This window comes from Fusarium verticillioides, chromosome 4 (genome assembly GCF_000149555.1).
Source record: "Fusarium verticillioides 7600 chromosome 4, whole genome shotgun sequence".
Taxonomy (NCBI): Eukaryota; Fungi; Ascomycota; class Sordariomycetes; order Hypocreales; family Nectriaceae; genus Fusarium; species Fusarium verticillioides.
In genome coordinates this window covers 3,621,171-3,642,655 of record NC_031678.1, presented here as the reverse complement: position 1 = coordinate 3,642,655, position 21,485 = coordinate 3,621,171, and the positions used below count along the sequence as shown (strand labels likewise).

Below are 21,485 nucleotides of genomic sequence, written 5' to 3'. Positions count from 1 at the left end.
ACGGGACGCTTCAAAGTCAGAGTCCGATTAGTCAAAGGGTTGATCAGCCCATACAAGAGGCTAACTGATACCCGAAACCGGCTATAGAGCATGTTATTTTAGGTCTTCTGTTTCTGCAAGGCGGCTGATGAGTCTCAGAGCTTAACTACTCCAGGTCTTCCAGCTCTCCTCACGTGGCGCCACCTTTCGCTTGATTTCATTGTCTCGTCGCAGTCGCGTATCAAGTAGTCCAGTAGCTCCCTGTATAACCTTTATAGAGTGAGGGACAAGGTAGAGCCATGTAAGGGTCTTCTGACTCAACATCATCTTGTAGGTTAGGCACCACCCAATTAAATAGTGACTTTTTACTGAGAACTCTAAAATCTTCGTTGAGAAGAGTGCTTTATGTTGAATATAGTTCACGCGTACATTGTATCAAATACTCACAATGCCAGCGTTGCCATGATCCTTTGCGACCTGTTGCTACGAGGGTATAAACGTATATAATTTATACTTGCTAATTAAGAATGAATAAATGATTTCTGACCAGTGGGTAGATTTAAAGGTTGCACTGTTTCAGAGGTGAGTACGTCCAATACCCTTCCCATGGAAGGGATCTTTTCGCTAGTCATGTGTTCAGATACAATCCAGTCATACACATGTTAATGGAAGTTGACTGCAAAAAGTGTTGGGTGGCCAGTGTCCCACTACACTAGCGTTGGTCATCTACACAGCTGGGTTCGTGTCTCATCGTACGCTGTAGTCTATTGCTGTCCATAAGGTTAAGCTATAGGATGAGAACACGGGCGAGAGCACCTTGTTTCCGACAACGTTGCTAACGTTGGGTGACGTGACGATCAACCAACTAATGACATGTCACAAAGGGATTCTGATCCGGCATCACCGGGCTTAAGGAGTCCCAGAAAAGGAAATCTTTTAGGCTGATATCCAGTGAGGTTTAGCGGTCAGTCAATAGTTTCTTTTGGAATCAATAGCGTCTTACAACAAAGCACGACGCTAGGATAAAAATTCAGGGGTTCACAATTTTAATTATGCAAGGCACAGCAGCTAAACGCCCCCAATGTCTCAAAGTAGCTACTCCCGATCCACATTCAGTATTCTACCCAATCTCAGCGCTACGCTAGATAAAGTCAACCAAACTATTGATCCTTCACGAGCTCACTAAAAGCAATTCAGCTGGCCAACAGTTACGGTTAATGACTGATTTAGAATCGTGTTGGTTGTTTAGGTCTAATAAATCCTCTGAGCGCGAGTTGGCGTGATACGGGGTTTGTTCTCCGACTTTCCCGTGGAGGTTATATGTTCTGTGGCTGCTCCCTTGTCAAGCCATCTTTCTGGCACTACAACCCATTGTTCACCAAGTCGTGAACTAGTCACTCGTTTAATAGTCATTCTTTTGAAATGGTGTCGTTCAAGACTCTTGGAGTCGCTTATGCGGCCGCGAACATCCTGGGAGTCAACGCTGGTTTATGTCGCCCCTCGACCAGGACTTCGTTGAGCGCTTCGGTCACCGAAACCAAGACCTCGACTCCCGTTGTCTCGACTTCTGCATCTGGTAGTAGCTTTGCCACATCAGCATCCACGGACAAAGCATCTTCATCTGAGGAGACAAGTGCTACCAACCCTACGACATCTGGAACTCAATCTGTGTCTAGCAGCGAGATTGTCATTTCCTCAAGCAACCCGACAACCTTGATTGTCTCAACCACCCAGACCTCGAGTAGCCACACGATCTCTGTCGACCTCACCACATCTGGCAGCCCTTCCTCGAGCGATGATGTGACCTCTGCCGAGTCCACGACCTCTGGTGCTTCGACCACGTCTACTGAGACATCGGCTTCCGTCGACTCCACAACATCAGGCGTCCCGACTACTACTGCTCAAACCTCAGCCTCTACTGACGTGACATCCACCGAATCTACTACATCGGATGAATCCACGACCGCTGCTGATACTACGACAACTGCCAACCCTACCAGCACCACCGACGCCACGACAACCTCGTCAGAGCCTACAACGACAACCTCGGTCTGTGTTGAGCCCACCGAACTGCTCAGGCGGCCTGGATTTGAAGATCCAGATGTCGGAGATGTCTGGGGATTCTACTGGGGCGGCGGCGATGTTGAATACGACCCCGATCAAGCCCGAACTGGCGATTACATAGGGTACGTTGTCATTCTCACTTTATTGGAGCCGCAAGCTAATATGGTCAAGTGTTCTACCTGTTCCTGACGGAGAAGAACGACGTATGGAGCAACGTGTTCACGTAACTCCAGGAAGAGAGTATACCATCAGCTTCTGGTATGCTGTCATAAACCCTCCATCAGCCGATACCCAATGCACCGTCTTTGCAACTTTCGACTACTACACGACATTGAAGCAGGTGTCGCTTCCATCTGACGCCGGATACCACCAGTACACTTCGAGCTTCATTGCACAGGATAACCTGGACCCAGCTATCGAGATCGGTGTCTCTTGTCCTGGTGTAGGCAATGGGTACACACCTAATGTTAACATCGACGATGCTTCAGTTATGGACTCTAACAACGAGTGTGATGCTACTCCCGTGGACCCCAACGAACCCCCAAAGTCGACGCTCCTTGTTCCCGCTGAACCAGAGACACCTCACTGCCCTGTCAACCTGATCCAGGTCCCTGGTTTTGAGGCTGATGTAGAAGATCAGGCCTGGGCCTATGACGGCAGGGGCGACTTTGTACACGACCAATCCAACGCTAGAACTGGAGAGTGGGAGGCGTATGTTCCCACAAAACGTTTTCAATCTCGGATAATTTAAACTGACAGTTAGCAGACTTTTCCCCAGTGGAACTGCGGACGATGGCATCTTCCTCCAGCAAGAAATCGACGCATCATTGCTAGTAGAAAACGAGCTCTACGATTACCATTTCTTCTGGAAGCCCAAGACTCTGCCGGATGCCGGAGAGTGCTATATATACGCTGGCTATAACGGTCTAGGATTCCAGGCGAGAACTCTCGACTTTGGGGCAACTTCATCGACTGGCTACACTATCTACTCGGTTCGCTTCGCAATGCCGGCCGGAAACATGCTAATGCAGATTGTCTTCTATTGCGATTATGAGGATGATAACACACAGCTTGGATCAGTGTACGTCGATGACACGGCACTGATCAGGGTCAGTGGCTGCGAGGCATATCCCGTGACTGGGGCGCTCATTGAGAACCCCAGCTTTGAGATCCAAGCTACTGATGATAGTACTTATGCTTGGTTTGGCACAAACGGCATGAAGATCAGAGCTGGAAACACGGCCGACGGCCCATCACCTAATTCTGGCGACAATTTCCTGTGAGTATCTTGAACCTTGATTCGCGTGTAGCAATATACTAACTGAGCCTAGATATGTTCAACTGGAATCTACCAAGAAGTCCGCCACACTCACCAAACCACTTGCTGGCTCCCTGAACGCAGGCTCGACGTATTCTCTCCAGTTCAACTGGGCTGCTGGATCTGCGTACGTGCCAGGCACTTGCTCATTCAAGATTGTCTTTGGATCAGTGTCTCAAACTCTCGACCTCGAAGACGGCCAAGTCGCTGCGTATCAGTATCAGTCTTATGCCTACAGTTTCACAGCCGGTGACTCGGCTGAGTCCATGTCCATCACTGTTGAGTGCACGGACGCAAGTGGGTTCCCCGACTTCGTATTCGATGACTTTTCTCTCCAGGAATCCCAGTGATGGGGGATTCTAATGCTGAGAGCGGCACTATTCATTTCTCCGCGTATTACATATTTTAAATAACCTTATCTTGTTTATGTTCACTATAGTGCCTCTAGGCTAGTACATAATATACCTCGAGAACGCCTCGTCATACTTGCTGCCACCGGATGATGCGTGCCGCTGAGGGAGAATGCAGTAGTCCAAGGACATACCTCCGAGCACTAAGCCTCGTTTCAGACTTAATTGTTGGTATTAACTTGAAGACTCAACCGTGAACCGCAGCTCCGACTATATAAATACTGGGGTCTCGCATCGGGAGAATCCTCAATCGCAGAATACTCAACATTAACAACCTCGACTTACGTCAATATCTTACCGAAATACTACGTTAGAGCTCACAAAAATTGCCAATCGTGAAAACCTTGAAGATGTGTTACTACTATCAGTTGTCGACTCTCTGTTCGACCTGCCGCCATGCGTACAAGACTAGCAAAACGACTGACACTTGCAATAATTTACCACCAATGGCGTTGTGGGGAGAGTGCGACGCGGGAGTCATGCAAGTAGAACTGGAGGAGGAGGGAGGGGAATGCAATGAGTGTCGGCTGAAACGTGAGGAATTGGAGAGACTCGCAACTATTCAGGAGGAGTAGGTACAATTGGCGTAGCTGTGGAGGATGGGCTAGAGGTTACAGTGAATGGGACAGGGCCTAGTCGTATCCATAGCAGAATCAGTAACATGAGTACCCGCTAATCATGCCTGATGGTGATCTGTGAACATGCCAGGTGAGCAATGAAAAGTGAACTGGGGCTATATTTCACGAGTTCATCACTGGACGTGAGGGACTGTACATCGTATCACTGCTATATACAACCCAAAATGAGTATAAAAACCGTCGCATTCGTCCCAACGGCTGTCATCAATGTTCGATTCCACCAACATCTGCTACGAACCATCTCCCCGAGACCATATATATCCCCAAACCTCCCATCACCACTGAAAACGGTATTAGAACAGAAACCTATTCTTTGCAAAATGTGTTCTCAAACCTTTAAATCACTTCTTTGTAAAGCCTGCGGAGTCAAGTACTCAGGCAGGTTCGACATAACCTTATGTGGAATTGTCAAGGAGCAGTCTGATTGGGGACAGTGTGGATCGGCTCGGGTCATGCCTGAACAAGAGGAGACAGGAAAAGGGGAATGCACCAAGTGTTCGACGAAGACTAGGGAGCTTGCAGAAGAGCGGAGACTGCTGGATACTCTGTTAGTTGATGACGAAGATTTGTGGCTTCAGTAGTCGTTTCTGAAACATCCCTACGAACAAAGTCAAATTCACTTACAGGGGTGACTGAAAGTGGGAACAGGTACTTGTTTGTATGTATCACCATCGTGAAAGCTTCAAGGTAAAAGTTTATATCGGGGAAACAAAAACTATATCGTGTTCTCATTCATCAACTGTGTTCGCAGCCTAAAGCTTAACCTTATAGGTTGCAGTCATCCCATAGCTATATGTATCACCGCACTTGTCACAACTCATTAAATCACTACGAACACTGTGACAGGGGCCTATAAGATCCCCTTCGTGGCAACAAGAATACGGCCGTCTTTCCCTTCCGAACTTCAACGAACTCGGCATATCTTCTCCAGTATTCCGAACTTCAAGTTTATACCGCAACCCTTAATTCTTTTTACAACCATCAACGCGTAGTTACCACGATGTGCCGGCTTGTTCGCACGTCTGTTCAATGCATCTCATGCACAACGGAAATGTCACATCGAATGTTCCTAGACAGGTGCCGCGAAGTCAACGGGCACGGAAAGGATGCAAAATGCTCAATCGGAATATGTAAGGATAACGACACTGAAAAGGGAAAAGCAGAATGCGATCCATGCCGCATCAAACGGGAGGAAAAGGAGCGGCAGTTAAAGCTTACCATACCCTAAGAATGCGTGGCTAACAAGATGGGCTCATTTGCATATGAAAAATCCTTACGATGTGGCCTTTATCAATACTGCCGTCATCATTTACACACTACCTTATGATTATTGAAACTGTCTGGATACTTGGGGATGGGCGCTTCTACAGCAGGTATGATACAATCTTTGGCTATCGCGTTCATTCAATTCTGTGACTGCCTTCTTACCCATGCCACGTCTTCTAGAGCTCCCACAGATCATCGGTCATATAGGGGCAAAACGTCACATTGACTTACAGACCTCACTGGCAGTGAAAAGATGCTTAACCATGCTGATCAATGGTTAAACATTGAATCAGTAGACAGGTAGTCCACGCTTCGGTACATGACCATAAAATCCAACTCGTAACAATAAAAATAAATATATTCCTCCACAGTCAAACCTCAATAACTCTCCTATATCTATATCTATCATTTAAACTATTTCCATCCAAACTCTAACGCTCACATAACTATGTGTTACCGACTCCGTACCTCTGTCCAATATATAACATGTACATGGGAATGTTCAGTCAGAAACAGGCTAACCACTTGTGATGAAGCCAAGTCGACGGGAGGCCTCGCAAATTGTTCAATCGGCATAATCGACTGTTTAGATTTCGTAAAAGCTACTGATGAATGCTCGGGATGTCGGCGCGCACGTGAAGAAAAGGAGCTTCATGGAAAGCTAAAAATGAGGAAGACTGCTGTGGTGGCATAGGCCGCAGAATCTGGTGACGTTAGTACATGGTCACTATAGATGATATATCCGTCGAATTTAGTGGGCCCTTTAGAGGACAACGAACATAGTCTCATTTCATAGTCCGAGATATATAATGTCGTGTCCAACACGGCTGATCTGTTCGTTCATTTCCTTGTTACGTGTCCCGTGTTTTCTAGATCTCCCAACTCAGTAAGTGACACTAAAGACCTTCCAGAAGGTCTGGTTCTTCTGCCAACCCAACTTCTCTTTTCTCCCACGAGCTAGATACTCCCCTGACTTCTGATCCCTGAACGAGTGACCCTTGCTTGGCTTGAAGTCCACAACAAACACAGTGGCCGAGCCAGAGTCCTTGCAAAGCTTGTGGTTCTTGCAGATGTACTGTCCGTTGTTGGCAGAGCTGATGGTGAACTGGTTACCGCCGATTTCCACGGCATGAAGAACCCATCCATGCTGCATGTTATCGTGGTTCTTTGATGCCTTGCTCAGTGAGACCTTGCTACCGTACGATGGAGCGCTGACAGCCTGGCCGGAAGACTCAAATACAAGGGTACGACCTTCAGTGAGCAGTCCGCGAACAGGTTTAAACCCAGCCTCAGCAAGACTTGCGGTATCATTGTTGACACCCACACCAGTGTAGGGAACAGGAGGTCGACCGTTGCCATACTGAGAGGAACAGTAAGATGAACCATCATAAACACCCTTGCTGTTGGTATGAGGTTGAGGAGCTTCAGGAAGGTTGGGAATGCTGTAGTCAGGGTTCTTGAAGTCAAAGGCGTTGACGAGATCAGCCATGTTCTCACGACGCCAGGGAACCATCTCATCAGTGGTGACATCACGACCCTTGGCAGCTTGCCACTTCTCAATGAAAGACACCTGAGAGGTGTGATCGGCGTGCTCAGTATAGACACCGCCTTTGCGAGTGAAGGGCGAAATGATGTAGAAGGGGACACGGAAGCCTGGACCAGTGGCAGTGCGGCCGGCTGCGCCATAAGGGTCATCGATCCATTCACCAGCAGTGCCATCAGGTGATGTGTAAGGGCTAACGTGATCTGCCCAGCCACCTGTCTCATCATATGAGATGATCAGAACGGACTTGGAGTACTTGGGTGAGTTGATGACAGCCTCGGCAACCTTTCGCTGGAGCCAAGATCCATCGTGAGGGGAATAAGGGGGGTGTTCTGAAAGCTGCATGGGGCCAACGATGTATGAAACCTCAGGTAGAGTTCCAGCAGCAGCCTGAGCATAGAAAGCGTCCAATGATTGTCCCTTCATGCCCTTCTTGTTCAAGTCAGACCCTGCCTTGGAATCTTGGAACTGCTCAAACCAAGCATAAGGGTTATCATCAAAGTTATCAGCGTCCTGGAAGACACTCCATGAGACACCAGCAGCCTCATACTTCTCAGCAGCAGTAGACCACTTGAGAGGATAACAGTTGATACCGTTCTTATCACAACCAGGTGTCTCATTGTTATCAATGTAGGGGTATCCACCCTCATCCTTGGTCTGAGGTGAACCAGGGACGTTGATGGATCCACTGATCCACATGACACGGTTGGGGTTGGTAGAAGCGATGACGGACTCTTGGTACATGTCTCCAACAGTCCACTCTTCAGCAAGAGCAAAGTGAACAGGAAGATCATCGCGCTTGTAGTAGCCGATACTATAGGGAGTGTTCTTGACTGCCCACTGGTTGTTGGCGCCGTGGTTCCAAGCAGCTTGGTTGGCATCCCAGCCGTTGGAACCGGCACTCATGCACTGAGTGGCTTCAGGCCATGTTCCACCGAGGTAGTTGATGTACCAGGGCGTGATGTAATCAGTGTCTTTGCTCTGTTGAGGGGTGACTTGCTGTTTCCAGACAGGGATGCCGTTGTTGTACTGAACGTTTGGATCAGCAAAGCCACGAACTCCGGGCATGGTACCGAAGTAGTGGTCAAAAGCACGGTTCTCTATCGACACATTAGATAGCTGGTATGAGAAACTGTTTAAGTGATCTTACCTTGCATAAACAAGATGACATGGTCGATATCAGCCAGACTCTCAGTCCTGGCCGTTTTCGAAGCCGCCAACAGAGCCGTGAGGGCCCAACGAAGTCTGGGAGAGAAGATCATGTCTGATAACCAAGGCCAATCCTTAACCAGCTGGTAAAACCAGAGAAGCCAAGACTCAAGAAACTGCCACATCTTGGCAACTTATAGATCCCAATTCCTATCGGAAATAATCGTACGAAAAAATAACCAGAATCGAAAAAAAAGGACCTCGTCAACAGGTGGAGTAGCGTAGCCCCGCAGAACCTGGCGATGATCACAAGATTTTTTTCTTCAACTCACACGTTTCAAATCATATCCATCTGATTAGCAAGAAGCAGATGATCATGCATCGGATGTAAATTGCAACCTTGAATATCTTTCCCAAGTTGGGCGTGTCTTGCTTTAATACTAGACTAATTCGCTGACCGATGGTGGCGAGCCAATCAGCGGGCGGGGATTGATCTCGTGGGGGATCTTTGTGAGATTGGGGATCACAAGCGCTCGGGACTTTTTCTTATCAGGATGCGGATATACGGCACGCAAAATGGGGACTCGCTTCTCTCACAAAAGAGCAAAGATCATGCTCTCTGGGTTGAGAGATGCAAGCCAAAATGGTCGCTCACGATGAAGAAGCTGATGCTTTGCTTGAGGAGTTTGAACTGAGAGAGGAGGTCAAGGTGCGAGATGATCGAGTCCTACCTTTGGTTTGTTGCACGTGCGGTTGGAGATGGATAGCAGCTCTTATCGTGGTCGCGCTACTATCGGCAATCGGGGTCGTAGTGGCATTGCATGGTCTGTCAAGCAGCCAACCAAGCAATGATACCACCGGACATCTTGGGTACCGACTCCATCCTCAGAATCATACATCGCGTCCCCCAACAACACTCTCATTCAACTGGACTATCACAACTGGAACCAGATCACCAGATGGAGTTGAGAAACAAGTGTACCTTGTCAACGGTAAGGTCTTCATCAAACATGAGGCATACTGTTACTGACTTTGGTAGACGAGTTTCCAGGGCCGCTCATAGAGGCCCGGTCCGGTGACAGAGTTGTGATTCATGTTCACAACGGCCTTCAAGATGAAAGTGTATCTCTTCATTGGCACGGCCTGCGCATGAAGGACCAGAACAATATGGACGGTGCTGTTGGGTTTACACAATGCCCTATCGCTCCTGGTAGAACCTTCACTTACAATTTCACTATTGGCGCTGAAGAATACGGGACCTTTTGGTGGCATTCCCATTCCGATGTTCAACGCGCTGATGGACTATGGGGAGGTCTTGTCGTTCACTATCCACATGAGGTTGATATCCCCCAAGAAGATTACCTGGTCATGATCGGTGATTGGTTTCACCAAAACCAGACGGAAGTGCTACGCTGGTATGCCGATGCGAGTAGTCGGGGGAATGAACCTGTTCCAGATTCGCTGCTTGTCAATGGAAAAGGACGCTTCAACTGCTCTATGGTTGTTCCTGCGAGACCAGTCGCCTGTTCGCAGGTCCAGTTCAGTGACCTCAAACCCCTCATGACGTCTAGGAGCCAGAATAAAGTCAGACTCAGAGTTGTTAACACAGGCTCCGTCGCAGGTCTTTCTTTGGGGGTTGGCAGAGCAATCCTTCGACCAGTTCGCATGGATGGAGGCTTTGCTGTCAAGTCTGAAGCTGCTGAAACAGTCGGTACCCTGTATCCTGGTGAGAGAGTTGACCTCGAGGTTGAATGGAAGCGGAACCACCCGGGAGACGATTGGCTTACCATTTACATGGATGATGAGTGCGTATTCATCTATTACGATCCCAATGGAAATCAGGACTAACAAGTATGGGCAGGAACTTTGGCTATCCCAACCTAGCGCTGAACCCAACCCAAAGCTTCCCAATGTTCAGCTCAAGCACAAAGGGGTCATTCAACGAACCTGTCCCTCAGCCTTTGGATGAAGGTGCGATCCAAGTCCTTGACTCGCAGAATCTCAAAGCTGCCGCCAAGGTATCGGATCTCCCACCAAAGGCAGAACAGACTATTCTTTTGTACGCCAAGGTTGAGAAGCTGGCGCACATGGACTATGCACCAGTCGGATTCATCAACCATACATCCTGGACGCCACAAACGCCACCTCTACTGGCTCAAAATCGGACTTCATGGGGCGATGATCAACTCATCCCATTTATCGGAATATCAGACCGCAAACCAAAGAGAGTTGACCTTATCATCAACAATCTAGATGATGGCGCGCACCCGTTTCATCTTCATGGACATTCATTCTACGTTCTATCATCATATAGAAATCCAGGTCGCGGGAGCTGGGGCAGCTATAACCCCTACACGGATGAAGCGCCGCCAAACGGTTTAAATCTTGCGTTTCCAGTGCGAAAGGATACCGTTAGTGTACCACGGCGCGGCCATGTCGTATTGGCGTTGGTCGCTGATAACCCGGGAATATGGGCGTTGCATTGCCATATGCTTGTTCACATGGCGCGGGGTATGGCGATGGGGTTACATGTTGGTGATATCGAGGATCCAGAGCATATTAGCTCGGTAGATCAAAGGGCGGCAGAGTTGTGCACATAATCAATTGATTTTAGGGATAATCGCATGAGGATGATATCTTTTCCAGGTGCTGCGTGGCCTGTCAAATGGTGATTAGCCTGATCTGGGTGCTGTCTGAAGCTAAGAACCCCACTGTCGCAAGCTCCCAGTCGTTAATTCTTGAGACAACATGCTGGAAATCGCATTACAGTCAATTATTGCGACGCCATTAGACCTATTGGTCATAAAAAAAGGTCGGTAGTGATCCAAACTTATATAAAAACTGGCTTCATCGACTTTATAACCATTGTCCCTGGTGCTTTTATCCTTCAGTGCCACGAGTCTAGACCCAAGGGATGTTCCCATTCAGGAAGCTCTCAAGACTTACCAGGCCAATGGTGAGAGTTGCACTCGCCTGGGTTCTCCCGGAGCAGTATTTAGTCCGTACTACCCTGCCAACCGAATCAGTCCACTTCTCTCTGTGTTTAATCCCTCAAATGATTCCACCTACTCCGTAGCTGACGCTTTGATTCATTTTTTGTTTCTTTGAGTCATTGCGACTGTAGATCTGTTTGCTCTGTTTTTAGTGCAAGCCTTACAAACAATGTCGGAAACGCCTGAGCCAACCCGCCAAGCTTCGGCTGCTCCCGAGGCCCCGGCGGCTACTGGAGGGTCTCCAGCTCCTGCGGCTGAGGCTGCCACTACCGAGCCAGCAGCCTCTCCACCCGCTGCCACATCCGGTCCAATTCTTGACCCGCAGCATTGGGCACAGGTCAATGAGGTGTGTGAAGGATACCTAATTAGAGGTGATTGGGATGCTCATTGGATACTGTAGGAACAAGCACAGGCTGAGGCTGACGGGGCGGATGATGACAATGCCGATGCCGACTCAACCCTCGACCCGGATAACGCCTCATCCACTGCTTCCATCACCTCTAGCATTCTGGAATACAGAACTATCCATGGTCGCACCTATCACAGCGAGCAGGGTAATGCTCAGTACTGGTATAGTACAAGCATCTCAATTGAACATCTTCATAATTCTGACATTTTCAAGGGCTTCCAATGACGAGCAGCAAAATGATTTGATGGATCTCACGTAAGTTCACAGTACAACCTGATCCCCAGGTATCTAAACGTGTCATCAGCCACCATATCCTCACCCTTGGTCTCGGAGATAAACTTCACCTGGCTCCCCTAAAAGAAGAGAAGCTTCATGTAATTGCCTCATCCACGCCTCTTCCATCCAATATTATACTAACCTGCTACATAGCAAGCTATTGATATCGGTACCGGTACTGGCATCTGGGCCATGTAAGTCGCGCCCTTCAATTCTCTGGATTATCTAACAGATATTTAGTGATTTCGCCGACCAATACCCTGGCGCTGAGGTTATCGGAACCGACCTCTCTCCCATCCAGCCCTCTTGGGTTCCCCCGAATGTTCAATTGTACGTACCATCCCCTTCGTCAAACCCCCACTAACCCAAGTCCAGCGAGATCGAAGACTGTACTCGCGAATGGACTTTCAAGTCCGACTTTGCCGATTACATCCACGTCAGATGGTTGATGGGTAGCGTACGTGATTGGGACGCCTTCTTCTCTGAAGCCTACAGAGTCTGCAAGCCCGGCGCCTGGATTGAAAGCCACGAAGCTTCCTGCAATGTAAGCAGCGATGACGGTACTGTCGCTCCCAACTCTGCTATGGGTCACTGGGGTGAATTCTTCAAGGAGGGCGGTAAGAAGATCGGTACAAGCTTCAGCGTCGTTGAGGACGGTACTCAGCGTAAGGCCATGGAAAAGGCCGGTTTTATCAACATCCAAGAATTCGACTTCAGAGTGAGTTATCCCTCTGCGCTTTTGACATGCAGTGCTAACCAAAGTGACAGAACCCTGTTGGCACTTGGCCCAAGGACCCCGTTGAGAAGCGCATGGGTGCTTACTCCAAGTATGGTCTTGAGACAGATAGCGAGGGCTTCATTCTGTTTATGGCGCACACACTTGGATGGACGAGGGAGGAGATTCTTGTTTATGTTGCTCAATTCCGAAGAGAGATTCGCTCTGGAAAGCATCACGGATACTTTGCTCAAAAGGTTGTTTGGGGACAGAAGCCTGAAACTACGACTGCTTAGATGGCATTGACGCGGAGCTCACTCACGATGCCGGAATGGCAATCACGACTATCAAATGACAACACTTTTATAAAGAAGATATTCAATTTAGAGCTATCATGCAGATACGTTCCAATGCTATCACGACTTCACGATTGAATACGCTTATGATAGATCATACCTACCTACCCTAAAGAGATCGGTTTGATGTGACATCACATGTTAACTGTAGCTGTAGGGTGATGTTGTATTCGAATGGTTGTAAACGCCGAAGAAGTAGGGAGGCAAGTAAAGAAAAGAAAACTCAGGACCTTGATCCTCCGTGATAAAAAGCTTAGGCAACCTAGTATAAGTTTATGATAAGTTTAGGAGAGGTTTAGTATGGGGTTCAGTGCAGACTCAGATTAGCCTTTGTGAGTTTTGGTTTAAAACCTTTATCGAGGACTGGTGTTCACTTACTTTTTGAGGAGAGGATTAGAATTATCACAAAGAAATTGCTGCCAAGTTGTAAGTTAAGCGGGCTAATCGGCTTGATATTCTACAACGGATCATTCTGACTTCTCACCCGCACGGTCCTGGGTGTTATTCTTATTAAGGGAAGATCTCCGCATGTTCATCCGCACCTCTCACGATCGTATTCTCGCTCCCAAATGCTCCGAAGCCCAAAATTTCCTAATCTAGCGCCTCCAATGCCGAGGATCCCTCGCCCTACTCACACTCGTGACAGCCACCCCGCATCACTAACCAGGATTTTTGCGGGGTCGGGGATACCGGAGCCGAAAGCGCACAGGGTCGCATCGACGCTGGATAGCCATTGTGCGGGGGAGACAAGCATCTGAATAACGTCAAGATCGACAGACTTGTTTTCCTGGATTGGGGGAATATCTGTCTTCCCCAGCTTTTAACCCCTGTTGCTCGTACCATTAGTTCAGGAGGACATACGTCAGGTGTTGCTGCACGAGATGAGAGCTGCCAAGAAGCTCGGTCCGCTCCGGAGCGTCGGTGGTTTTGAGTTTAATTAGGTGTCGTATTGGAAAAAGTATAAGGTCTGCGAGATTCTCATGCAAGTTTGCTCCTTCGAATCAGGATCAAACTCCCAGATTCGTCGTCTTCCTCTATCATGAAGCTATTCGTCAGCCCTCTCCTGGCACTCAGCTGCCTCATTGGCAATGCTGTAGCAGCATGGCCTAACGGACCTTTCAAGACAGAGGGTCGTTGGATCGTCAACGCCAATGGCGACAAGATCAGCCTCGCTGGAGCCAACTGGCCTGGCCACGGCGAAGTCATGGTCCCTGAAGGTCTGCAGTACCAATCCATCAAGGATGTTCTCTCCGATATCAAGAGCATTGGCATGAACGCTATTCGTCTCACCTATGCCACTGAGCTTGTTGACCAGATCTATGCCAACAATGGCAAGGATGTCGATCTCAAGACTGCCTTTGAGGAAGGCCTTGGAAAAGAGAATGGTACAATTATTCTTCAGAAGGTGTTGAAGAACAACCCTTCTTTCACCGCTCAGACGACACGTCTTGAGGTAATTATCACTAAGGCACCTACAATTGGCACAGTATTGACCGGCTGCTAGGTTTACGACGCCATTGCTGCCGAGTGTCTTCGTCAACAGATCTACATTGACCTTGACAACCACATCTCCGAGGCTAAGTGGTGCTGCGGCGGTACAGATGGTAACACTTGGTGGGGAGATACACAGTTCAATGTCGACAACTGGGTACGAGGTGGCAAGTACATGGCTGCTCACGTATGTTCCTTCACCACTTCCTGTACCCGATGCCACCATACTGACTATAAATAGAGCAAGAAATGGCCCGCCAAGATCACCCAGTCCCTACGCAACGAGCCCCGTGAACCTACAAACAACAACGCTCTCCGTGACAAGTCATACAACTGGAGTGATCTCTACAAATACATGCGCCAAGGTGCCGATGCAGTCCACGAGGCCGACCCCAATGCAATCATCGTCATCTCCGGCATGAACTACGACACCTACGTCACTCCCCTCTATTCCGGTGAGAAGCTCCAACCAGGAGGTGAAGTCTTCAACCGAGATGACTTTGTCGGCTACGGCAAGGATAAGCTCGTTCTTGAGATTCACAACTACGAGAACAGTGGAACCAGCTGCTCTTCTCTTCGCTATAACCTCTACAACAAGGGTTTCCAGGCCATGAACGAGAGCGACCCTAACGTCGCTGAGGTCTTCCCCGTCATGCTGACTGAGTTTGGTCAAGCTATGAATGGTGCTGATTACAATACCGCCAATACTTATGTGAGCTGCTTGTCGGAGTATCTGCCCGAGGTCAAGGCTAGTTGGTTCATCTGGGTTATTGTTGGTCGCTATTATACTCGTCAGGGTATTCAGGAGTTTGATGATTCTTGGGGACTGAAAAAGGCTGATTGGTCGGGCTGGAAGAACGATGACTACATTGCGAAGTACCTAAAGCCTCAGATTGCGGGCACTTTGAAGAAGTAGACGACCGTAGCATAAGCTAGTTTGAGTGCAATTTCAAGGATACAAGTTTACTTTTGAGTCTTCATCTGGTACGATGATTGTGAGAGCGTCGTTCTGAGTTGACTTGTTTGACAGCTGATGTTTGCATCACACGCCGTTGGATATATGAAAGAAAGAAAATTAGTTGATCTTTGAAACAAGCTCTGAAGACCTTTACATTATATGCCTCCCACACTTTGCCGGCTTTTGCCGACTCGGTGGCACTGAACATGCCATGTATAGAGATCTGTTACATGGCGATAGGGCTAGTAGTCTGGATTACCACATTCGGCAATTCAGCTACCAAGCCCTGAACGCTAAGCCCCTCAGCTACGCTGATCACACTAAATAGCTTCACTAGAGAAAAGTTAAGACATTAATGCCTTGTTTTCAGCTTTATCAGATTGCCACAAAATCTCAGGGAGTCTTTTGCCTATGTTTCCCCCGTTTTGCATCACTTTCTCTCTTGAACTGCTGTACTTACTGCTTCATAACCTATCACTTGTTACCCTGATTGAGTTCATCGACCTTGCACTAAAGATGTCTGGCCCAACGATTGTGCCTGGTGCTCAAAAGGATTTCGATTACTTCTTTGACATACCGTGGTGCCGTGATCAGTTCCTACATCCTGCTGCAGTGGCCGTTCCCAGATTGGACGAGGAACAAGACGGCCGTGGAAGCACTGGAAAACTGTTTAGCGAGACACTCAATTCACTGTCGACCATCTCTCATCGCATGGTGCTGTTCCACGACCCTTCATCCGCGCCGACTCTGAATTCCGAACCCAAGACGCGCTGGCTCCCCCTTGAGACTTGCACTGTATTCTTCGCCTTGGGCGATGGTGTCTGCGGATTTGGAGACATTTGCCATGGCGGTGTTCAAGCAACACTTCTAGACGATGTCATGGGCGTTCTGGGCATTCTCAACGTTCGCTTGCAAAATGGCATGATACCTACCAAAGTCACCGTGAGATGTTCGCCTAAAACAAACCCCGGAATGCTCGACTTGGTAACGAATATGATAGCCACCCAAAGCATAGAAGTTCAATATCTCCGACCGCTACGAGTTCCCAAGGTCATCCAGATCACCGCGAGCATGGGAGATATATCAGATGACGGAGCTTCATTCGTGGCTTACGCGGTAATTAAGGATGGGAATGGAAAGGAATATGCAAGAGCAAAGGCGAGTTGGGCAGTCTTCCCGTTAAAGGGGAAGTTGTGAATAAGAAATATTCGATAAGTATTCACTCTAGCTCTGGTACTTTCCCCCTAGCAACATCCAGTGATCGTTCTAGCATCTCCATGTCTTCATCAAAGACACCCACTTCGCGAAACGATTGGAATGCCCTTATGAACGATAGAGGAGCGTTCTCACCCATAGACCACATGAATATTCCTGTGTCCACTGTTTCAATCCACAAGCAAACATTTATAGCCCAGTTGCGAATCTGACGGACCAGACTTGCGAGAACCTCCCTGCCCTCAGCACCGAGAAAGGCTGCTTCGAGAGTCTCAGGCATAGTGGAATGGTCGTCAAGACGATGTGCAAGCCCTGGGTACATGTCAATCATTCCAGGCAGGACCTCAACCATACTACCCATTTCTACTAACAATTGCTCAGTAATATTCCACTTTGTAAGCAGCCCTTTGTTGAACATGACTCCCAAAGTCCTTAGCCATTGAATGCGGAGAGCCATGTAGGTTGGGTTGGACAAGAGTCTTCCTGAAAACTGTGGCCATTCGTAGGGTTTCGACGGAAAGGATAGTCCTACCTCGTCCACGGCGTCTAGGGTCGATCCAGGCGGTAGATTCGAAAACAAAGCAAGGCATTTGCTTAGAATTTGTAATCCCCAATGGGCGTCTTCGTCATTTCTACGCGTCAGATACCTACGCTGTTCAACGAGTCGCCGAATCTTTGGAGTGTCCCAGAATGAGTCTGGCAGCAACCAGCGACCGAAGTCATTGTTTCGACTTATGCTATCCCAAATCGGATAGTAATTCTCATAATGGGTCATCATGACGGAGTTTTCGTCGGTATCCAGCAAGGCAAGGCTGTCCGATATTGATTGCCATCTTCTGGTGAGTGCGGAAATAACTTCGAAGCTGCTTGGGGTACTAAGTCTCAAGCACGGGGTCTGGGGTCGTAGTGGGTTTTGTAGACCCGTCATGAATACAGTTGTCTCAACAGCCAGTGTCATGTCGCTCCGGTTGTTTTTAAATTGGCTAGAGAACCGCGCATTACTGGGGTCCTGCGTCGTGGTGAGCTGTGAATGTATGTTGTCGGTAAGGCCGCGGGTTTGAGCACCAAGCGCTCCCCAGTGCCCATCTCCAACAAATGGAGGTCCGAAGTAGAACTGCCATTTCGCCCAACCATATGTTTGCACGATAGGCAACTGACATTGCTGTGGTATGTCAGTATGCAGGTCCTTTTTGAGCTCAGCATTGTTGAGGAATGAGTCGATGGTAGCTACCGAATCGCTAGTGGTAGCAGAGTAGAAATAAGGATACGAGAAATTAGGTTTGATCTTTGTGAGGAAATGTAATGCAAGGTTCCAATATCGTAACTCCAAGGCTCGGTCTACTACTTCAGTAGTTGCCTGAGCACCGAAATTAAGAAGAGTCCAGATGAGTTTCCTTCGGTCTTTGAAAGGACCACGAAGTGCAATGTCTAGACAGCCTCTTCCCAATGTACTCGCATCAGTAGTATCTAAGAATTGAAATAGAGTCTCTTCCTCATGTTCCCATATGCATGCCATGCGCAAAAGAATATCCTCTTTTCGGCTAGATATGCGGCTACTCGAGGCCAACACCTTTCGAAATGTATGGGACACGTTTTGGAGGCTGGTACGATAACGAAACAGTGCAATCGCTCCATAAAGCTCGTCTTCTCCAAGGGTACCTACGTCGAAAGCAGTACGAAAAAGACCATTTACTAAGCGAAACTTGAGTTCATCTGGAACGTTGAGTTTCAACGCTTGAGTAATGCCACGCCCGTTGACGATGGGATCTGTAGCTAGGCCTTTGCCTACGAGAAGATAGAGCATTGTTGCGTTTCCAGATGATATTGCCCACTCTATAAGATATGCATTGTTTTTGAAATGCTGAACATCCTCCGTCGTGAAACGATTCAGGAAAAAGGTAAAGGCTTCAGCGTCAGAAGAGAGTATAGCTTCGCGAGCGAATTCAATAAAGCAATCATCAGAAGCTGAAAGCCGACGTAAAAGGAGCGTCTTCACTGGCTGACTTGTACCTAGGCGAATAGCCATCAGACATAACCACCTAACAAGATGATAGTCTAGTTGATGTAAAAGGGCATGTTCTGGAAGGTTCACTAAAAGAAGCCAAAGCGTAACAAAAGCCTGTAGCTTTCTTACTCCACGATACTTGATGATCTCGTGTCTGAGAAGAAGAATGTGGCCATTGAAAATTGCCCAAGCCATCCGTGGGTGTGCATATAATAATGAGTTCCAAGGGGATAAGGTTATGCTACTGCCGATATGATCGGCAAATTTTCGCACAGCTTCATCAATATCATTGCTTTTGATCCCAAAGGTAGCATGATCCAGCAAATGATACCAATGGGGCAGCGACGGAAGACTCTCTAATTGCGCAGTATGCCGAATCCAGTTACTCTTGGCATATGAAAGCAAGAAGAATTCTTGCACATGGCTCTCTTGATAACTGGGGCCAAGTTCAGCGAGAGTTGGGCCGATATTCTGTTGAAGTTGAGATTTGAATCTGAACAGCTTGCTTGTGACGCGACTCCCAATCTGGCGTTTTGTCATTGTGCTCAACATAACCTTTGCAGGCATGCCGTTGGCATCAATTTTAGGGATGACGTTCTTAGACAGCCTGGTGTCAAAGATATTGTAGCTGAGATAGGTCACCAATGTCTCAGCAATGGCAAGATTGGCTTCCCTCTCAGTAAAGGTCCATTCTGCTGCATTTCTAGGTGAGTTGAGGCAGAAACTTCGAGCACTGTGATGGATGAACCTGACTGTATCATCCTCTTCGTCAACCATCACGAGACAGCCACAGAACCTCAGAGCTGCCTGGATGTTGCTGATCTGCTGCTGTTGACTCCAAATGGTGTGTCCGGTCTTGACACTGGCAGCCTCTCGTAGCTGCTCTGTCTTTAAAGGTTCTCTAGCGCCAACGAGTAACTTGAAAACTCTAATGTGGTAACCCTTGCAGTCGCTTGAGCTGGACTTGAGTAGGTTCCGTTCATACGTTTGCGTGAGATCCCGCGGAAGGTCGCGAATTGCTTCACGTATTGCATTATCAGACATTTCGGAACATATCGAATCAAGTTGTAGTGCAACCCACAGAAACCTGTCAGAGAAAGCTTTTAGCAGACAGTGAGGAAATTGCGGCTTTCTGGGTACTTACATTCCACACGCGCCATCAATGAGCTCCTGTTTGATGTCTTGGACCAGCAACGGGTCTAGAGTAACTAGTCGTTTATTTCGCACTCTTTGATCGACTTCAGCTTGCACGAAGTCGGCTATGTCCTGATTTTCTTCTGGTATAGACTCGTCAAGTTCAAAATGCTGGTCTTCCCATACTGAGCTTTCTGTAGGAGTCCTGACTGACATGCAAAGCTTGTAACCATTGGGCTTGAGGGATGATAGACAGCGAAGTACAATTTCTTGTTCTTCTGTGGAGCATTCATCGAGTCCATCGAGTACGATATATACAGGTCTACCATGCGATGGGACGATTCGGAAGATCTCAATGATATCATCGAGGTCTAGTTGAGATAAGCGCTCCGCGAACATGTGATCGAACCTGCTATCGTTGACGAAGCTTTCCAACAGCTGTCGAGCCAGAGACCCAAAGATGGTTCTAGAGCTGAGAGAGTCGGGAGTGTCATGGCGCACAAAGAAGTATAGCGTAATGGCGTTTTGGAGGAGGTTTAGATCATCGATGATATTCGCGAGGAGGACAGATTTCCCTGCCCCCAACTTTCCACGGAAAAGAATTGAAGCACCGACATGCGGAGTGCTCTTCCATTTCTGATATTCACTGTATGAAGGTAGAGTGCGAGTTGTCCCACGCTTGCGCGTCTGCTTCCATGTCGTGCGATAATCATGCTGTGAGCAAGCGTCCAGAAAGCGAATGCTTCTATCCATCTTTTGTCGATGATGGATATATTCGGATCGATACGATATTATCGATCTGAATGTCGCGTTTTCTTTGGCTTCCTCTTGGAAACGTTGGCTGAGCAAGAGATCGGCCTCTTCCTTGATGGATGCGGACCATGTTTCCAGGTCTGCCTGAAAGCCTTTCATGTCAGGGTCTCTAAGGGAAGATGAAATTCGATTCAAAGCTGGCTTTTGGACCCAGGTAACCAGTTCATAACACAGTTTGGTGACAATGATAAAGTATTCACAGAGGTATCGTTGCAGGTTCTTGGACTTCGGATATATGGCAGCCATTGCTTGATATCGGGGTGCGTTTCGGCCGACGGTCATAAACAGGACTGAAAGCTTCTCTAGATGCGTCAAGTATCCGGTCATCACCTACAACACGGACATTAGTGCAATTCAGGTAATAGTGGTCAGCTCTTGGCTCTCACATGAACAGTCATTCTCGCAGCGGACCAGACTCCACATGCGATGAGGTTCTGGGACCCGCCAACGACGATGTCACCCAGGGCTGCAAACTGCTGAATAGCTTGAAGCATGTTGGTTAATCGCGGTCCAAAACATCGTATGCGACCATGCTTGCTCGTGGCCTTGAGATCCATCTCTGCTGTGAGACGCATGACGTCGGACATGGTTGGTGCTGTGCTGATCGCTGCGGTTCGCGAGGCTCTGAAGGTGACTTTTTGTTCAGCTGTAAGCGCTGCTTCAAACTCTGATACCGCCTGAGCCAGACGGATATCCGGCTTCAGCGCGGAGACATCTCGTATCACTAGAGCCATTTGCAGTCGATTATCAAAA

At 48.2% G+C, this 21,485-nt stretch overlaps 8 protein-coding genes across 8 annotated transcripts; 6 read left to right on the top strand and 2 right to left on the bottom strand.

The window, feature by feature from the left end:
• Positions 1–1,349: 1,349 nt before the first annotated feature.
• FVEG_12304 (hypothetical protein) lies at positions 1,350–3,970 on the top strand. The gene is made up of 4 exons (XM_018901657.1): positions 1,350–2,165; positions 2,215–2,754; positions 2,810–3,322; positions 3,375–3,970. The coding sequence occupies exons 1-4, from the start codon at positions 1,402–1,404 to the stop codon at positions 3,709–3,711; spliced, it is 2,154 nt and encodes a 717-aa protein (XP_018760177.1). The 5' UTR covers positions 1,350–1,401; the 3' UTR covers positions 3,712–3,970.
• A 759-nt stretch (positions 3,971–4,729) lies between these two features.
• On the top strand, positions 4,730–5,375 carry FVEG_12303 (hypothetical protein; the record flags this gene model as incomplete). Its single annotated transcript, XM_018901656.1, has 3 exons — positions 4,730–4,956; positions 5,058–5,067; positions 5,256–5,375. The coding sequence occupies 3 exons, from the start codon at positions 4,730–4,732 to the stop codon at positions 5,373–5,375; spliced, it is 357 nt and encodes a 118-aa protein (XP_018760176.1).
• A 1,055-nt stretch (positions 5,376–6,430) lies between these two features.
• FVEG_12302 (phospholipase C) lies at positions 6,431–8,552 on the bottom strand (the record flags this gene model as incomplete). The annotated part of the gene is made up of 2 exons (XM_018901655.1): positions 6,431–8,318; positions 8,369–8,552. 2 exons carry the CDS (start codon positions 8,550–8,552, stop codon positions 6,559–6,561), a joined length of 1,944 nt encoding a protein of 647 aa, XP_018760175.1. The 3' UTR covers positions 6,431–6,558.
• Positions 8,553–9,010: 458 nt separating this feature from the next.
• On the top strand, positions 9,011–10,967 carry FVEG_12301 (hypothetical protein; the record flags this gene model as incomplete). The annotated part of the gene is made up of 3 exons (XM_018901654.1): positions 9,011–9,359; positions 9,407–10,172; positions 10,229–10,967. The coding sequence occupies 3 exons, from the start codon at positions 9,011–9,013 to the stop codon at positions 10,965–10,967; spliced, it is 1,854 nt and encodes a 617-aa protein (XP_018760174.1).
• Positions 10,968–11,304: 337 nt separating this feature from the next.
• Positions 11,305–13,250, top strand: FVEG_12300 (hypothetical protein). Its single transcript, XM_018901653.1, has 8 exons — positions 11,305–11,706; positions 11,761–11,930; positions 11,983–12,024; positions 12,074–12,143; positions 12,199–12,239; positions 12,286–12,375; positions 12,421–12,763; positions 12,814–13,250. Exons 1-8 carry the CDS (start codon positions 11,530–11,532, stop codon positions 13,054–13,056), a joined length of 1,176 nt encoding a protein of 391 aa, XP_018760173.1. The 5' UTR covers positions 11,305–11,529; the 3' UTR covers positions 13,057–13,250.
• Positions 13,251–14,155: 905 nt separating this feature from the next.
• FVEG_12299 (hypothetical protein) lies at positions 14,156–15,523 on the top strand (the record flags this gene model as incomplete). Its single annotated transcript, XM_018901652.1, has 3 exons — positions 14,156–14,569; positions 14,621–14,794; positions 14,849–15,523. The coding sequence occupies 3 exons, from the start codon at positions 14,156–14,158 to the stop codon at positions 15,521–15,523; spliced, it is 1,263 nt and encodes a 420-aa protein (XP_018760172.1).
• Positions 15,524–16,081: 558 nt separating this feature from the next.
• Positions 16,082–16,762, top strand: FVEG_17210 (hypothetical protein; the record flags this gene model as incomplete). The annotated part of the gene is made up of 1 exon (XM_018906468.1): positions 16,082–16,762. The coding sequence occupies one exon, from the start codon at positions 16,082–16,084 to the stop codon at positions 16,760–16,762; it is 681 nt and encodes a 226-aa protein (XP_018760171.1).
• Positions 16,763–16,784: 22 nt separating this feature from the next.
• FVEG_17209 (hypothetical protein) lies at positions 16,785–21,466 on the bottom strand (the record flags this gene model as incomplete). Its single annotated transcript, XM_018906467.1, has 3 exons — positions 16,785–19,872; positions 19,930–21,062; positions 21,119–21,466. The coding sequence occupies 3 exons, from the start codon at positions 21,464–21,466 to the stop codon at positions 16,785–16,787; spliced, it is 4,569 nt and encodes a 1,522-aa protein (XP_018760170.1).
• Between the last annotated feature and the right edge of the window lie 19 nt (positions 21,467–21,485).

Excerpts from the sequence above, each read along its gene's own strand:
- FVEG_12304 (XM_018901657.1), top strand. The coding sequence starts at position 1,402 with ATGGTGTCGTTCAAGACTCTTGGAGTCGCTTATGCGGCCGCGAACATC. Across the intron at positions 2,755-2,809 it reads AGAACTGGAGAGTGGGAGGC|ACTTTTCCCCAGTGGAACTG; the intron begins GTATGTTCCCAC and ends GACAGTTAGCAG. Across the intron at positions 3,323-3,374 it reads AATTCTGGCGACAATTTCCT|ATATGTTCAACTGGAATCTA; the intron begins GTGAGTATCTTG and ends AACTGAGCCTAG.
- FVEG_12300 (XM_018901653.1), top strand. The coding sequence starts at position 11,530 with ATGTCGGAAACGCCTGAGCCAACCCGCCAAGCTTCGGCTGCTCCCGAG. Across the intron at positions 11,931-11,982 it reads CAGGGTAATGCTCAGTACTG|GGCTTCCAATGACGAGCAGC; the intron begins GTATAGTACAAG and ends GACATTTTCAAG. Across the intron at positions 12,240-12,285 it reads GGTACTGGCATCTGGGCCAT|TGATTTCGCCGACCAATACC; the intron begins GTAAGTCGCGCC and ends ACAGATATTTAG.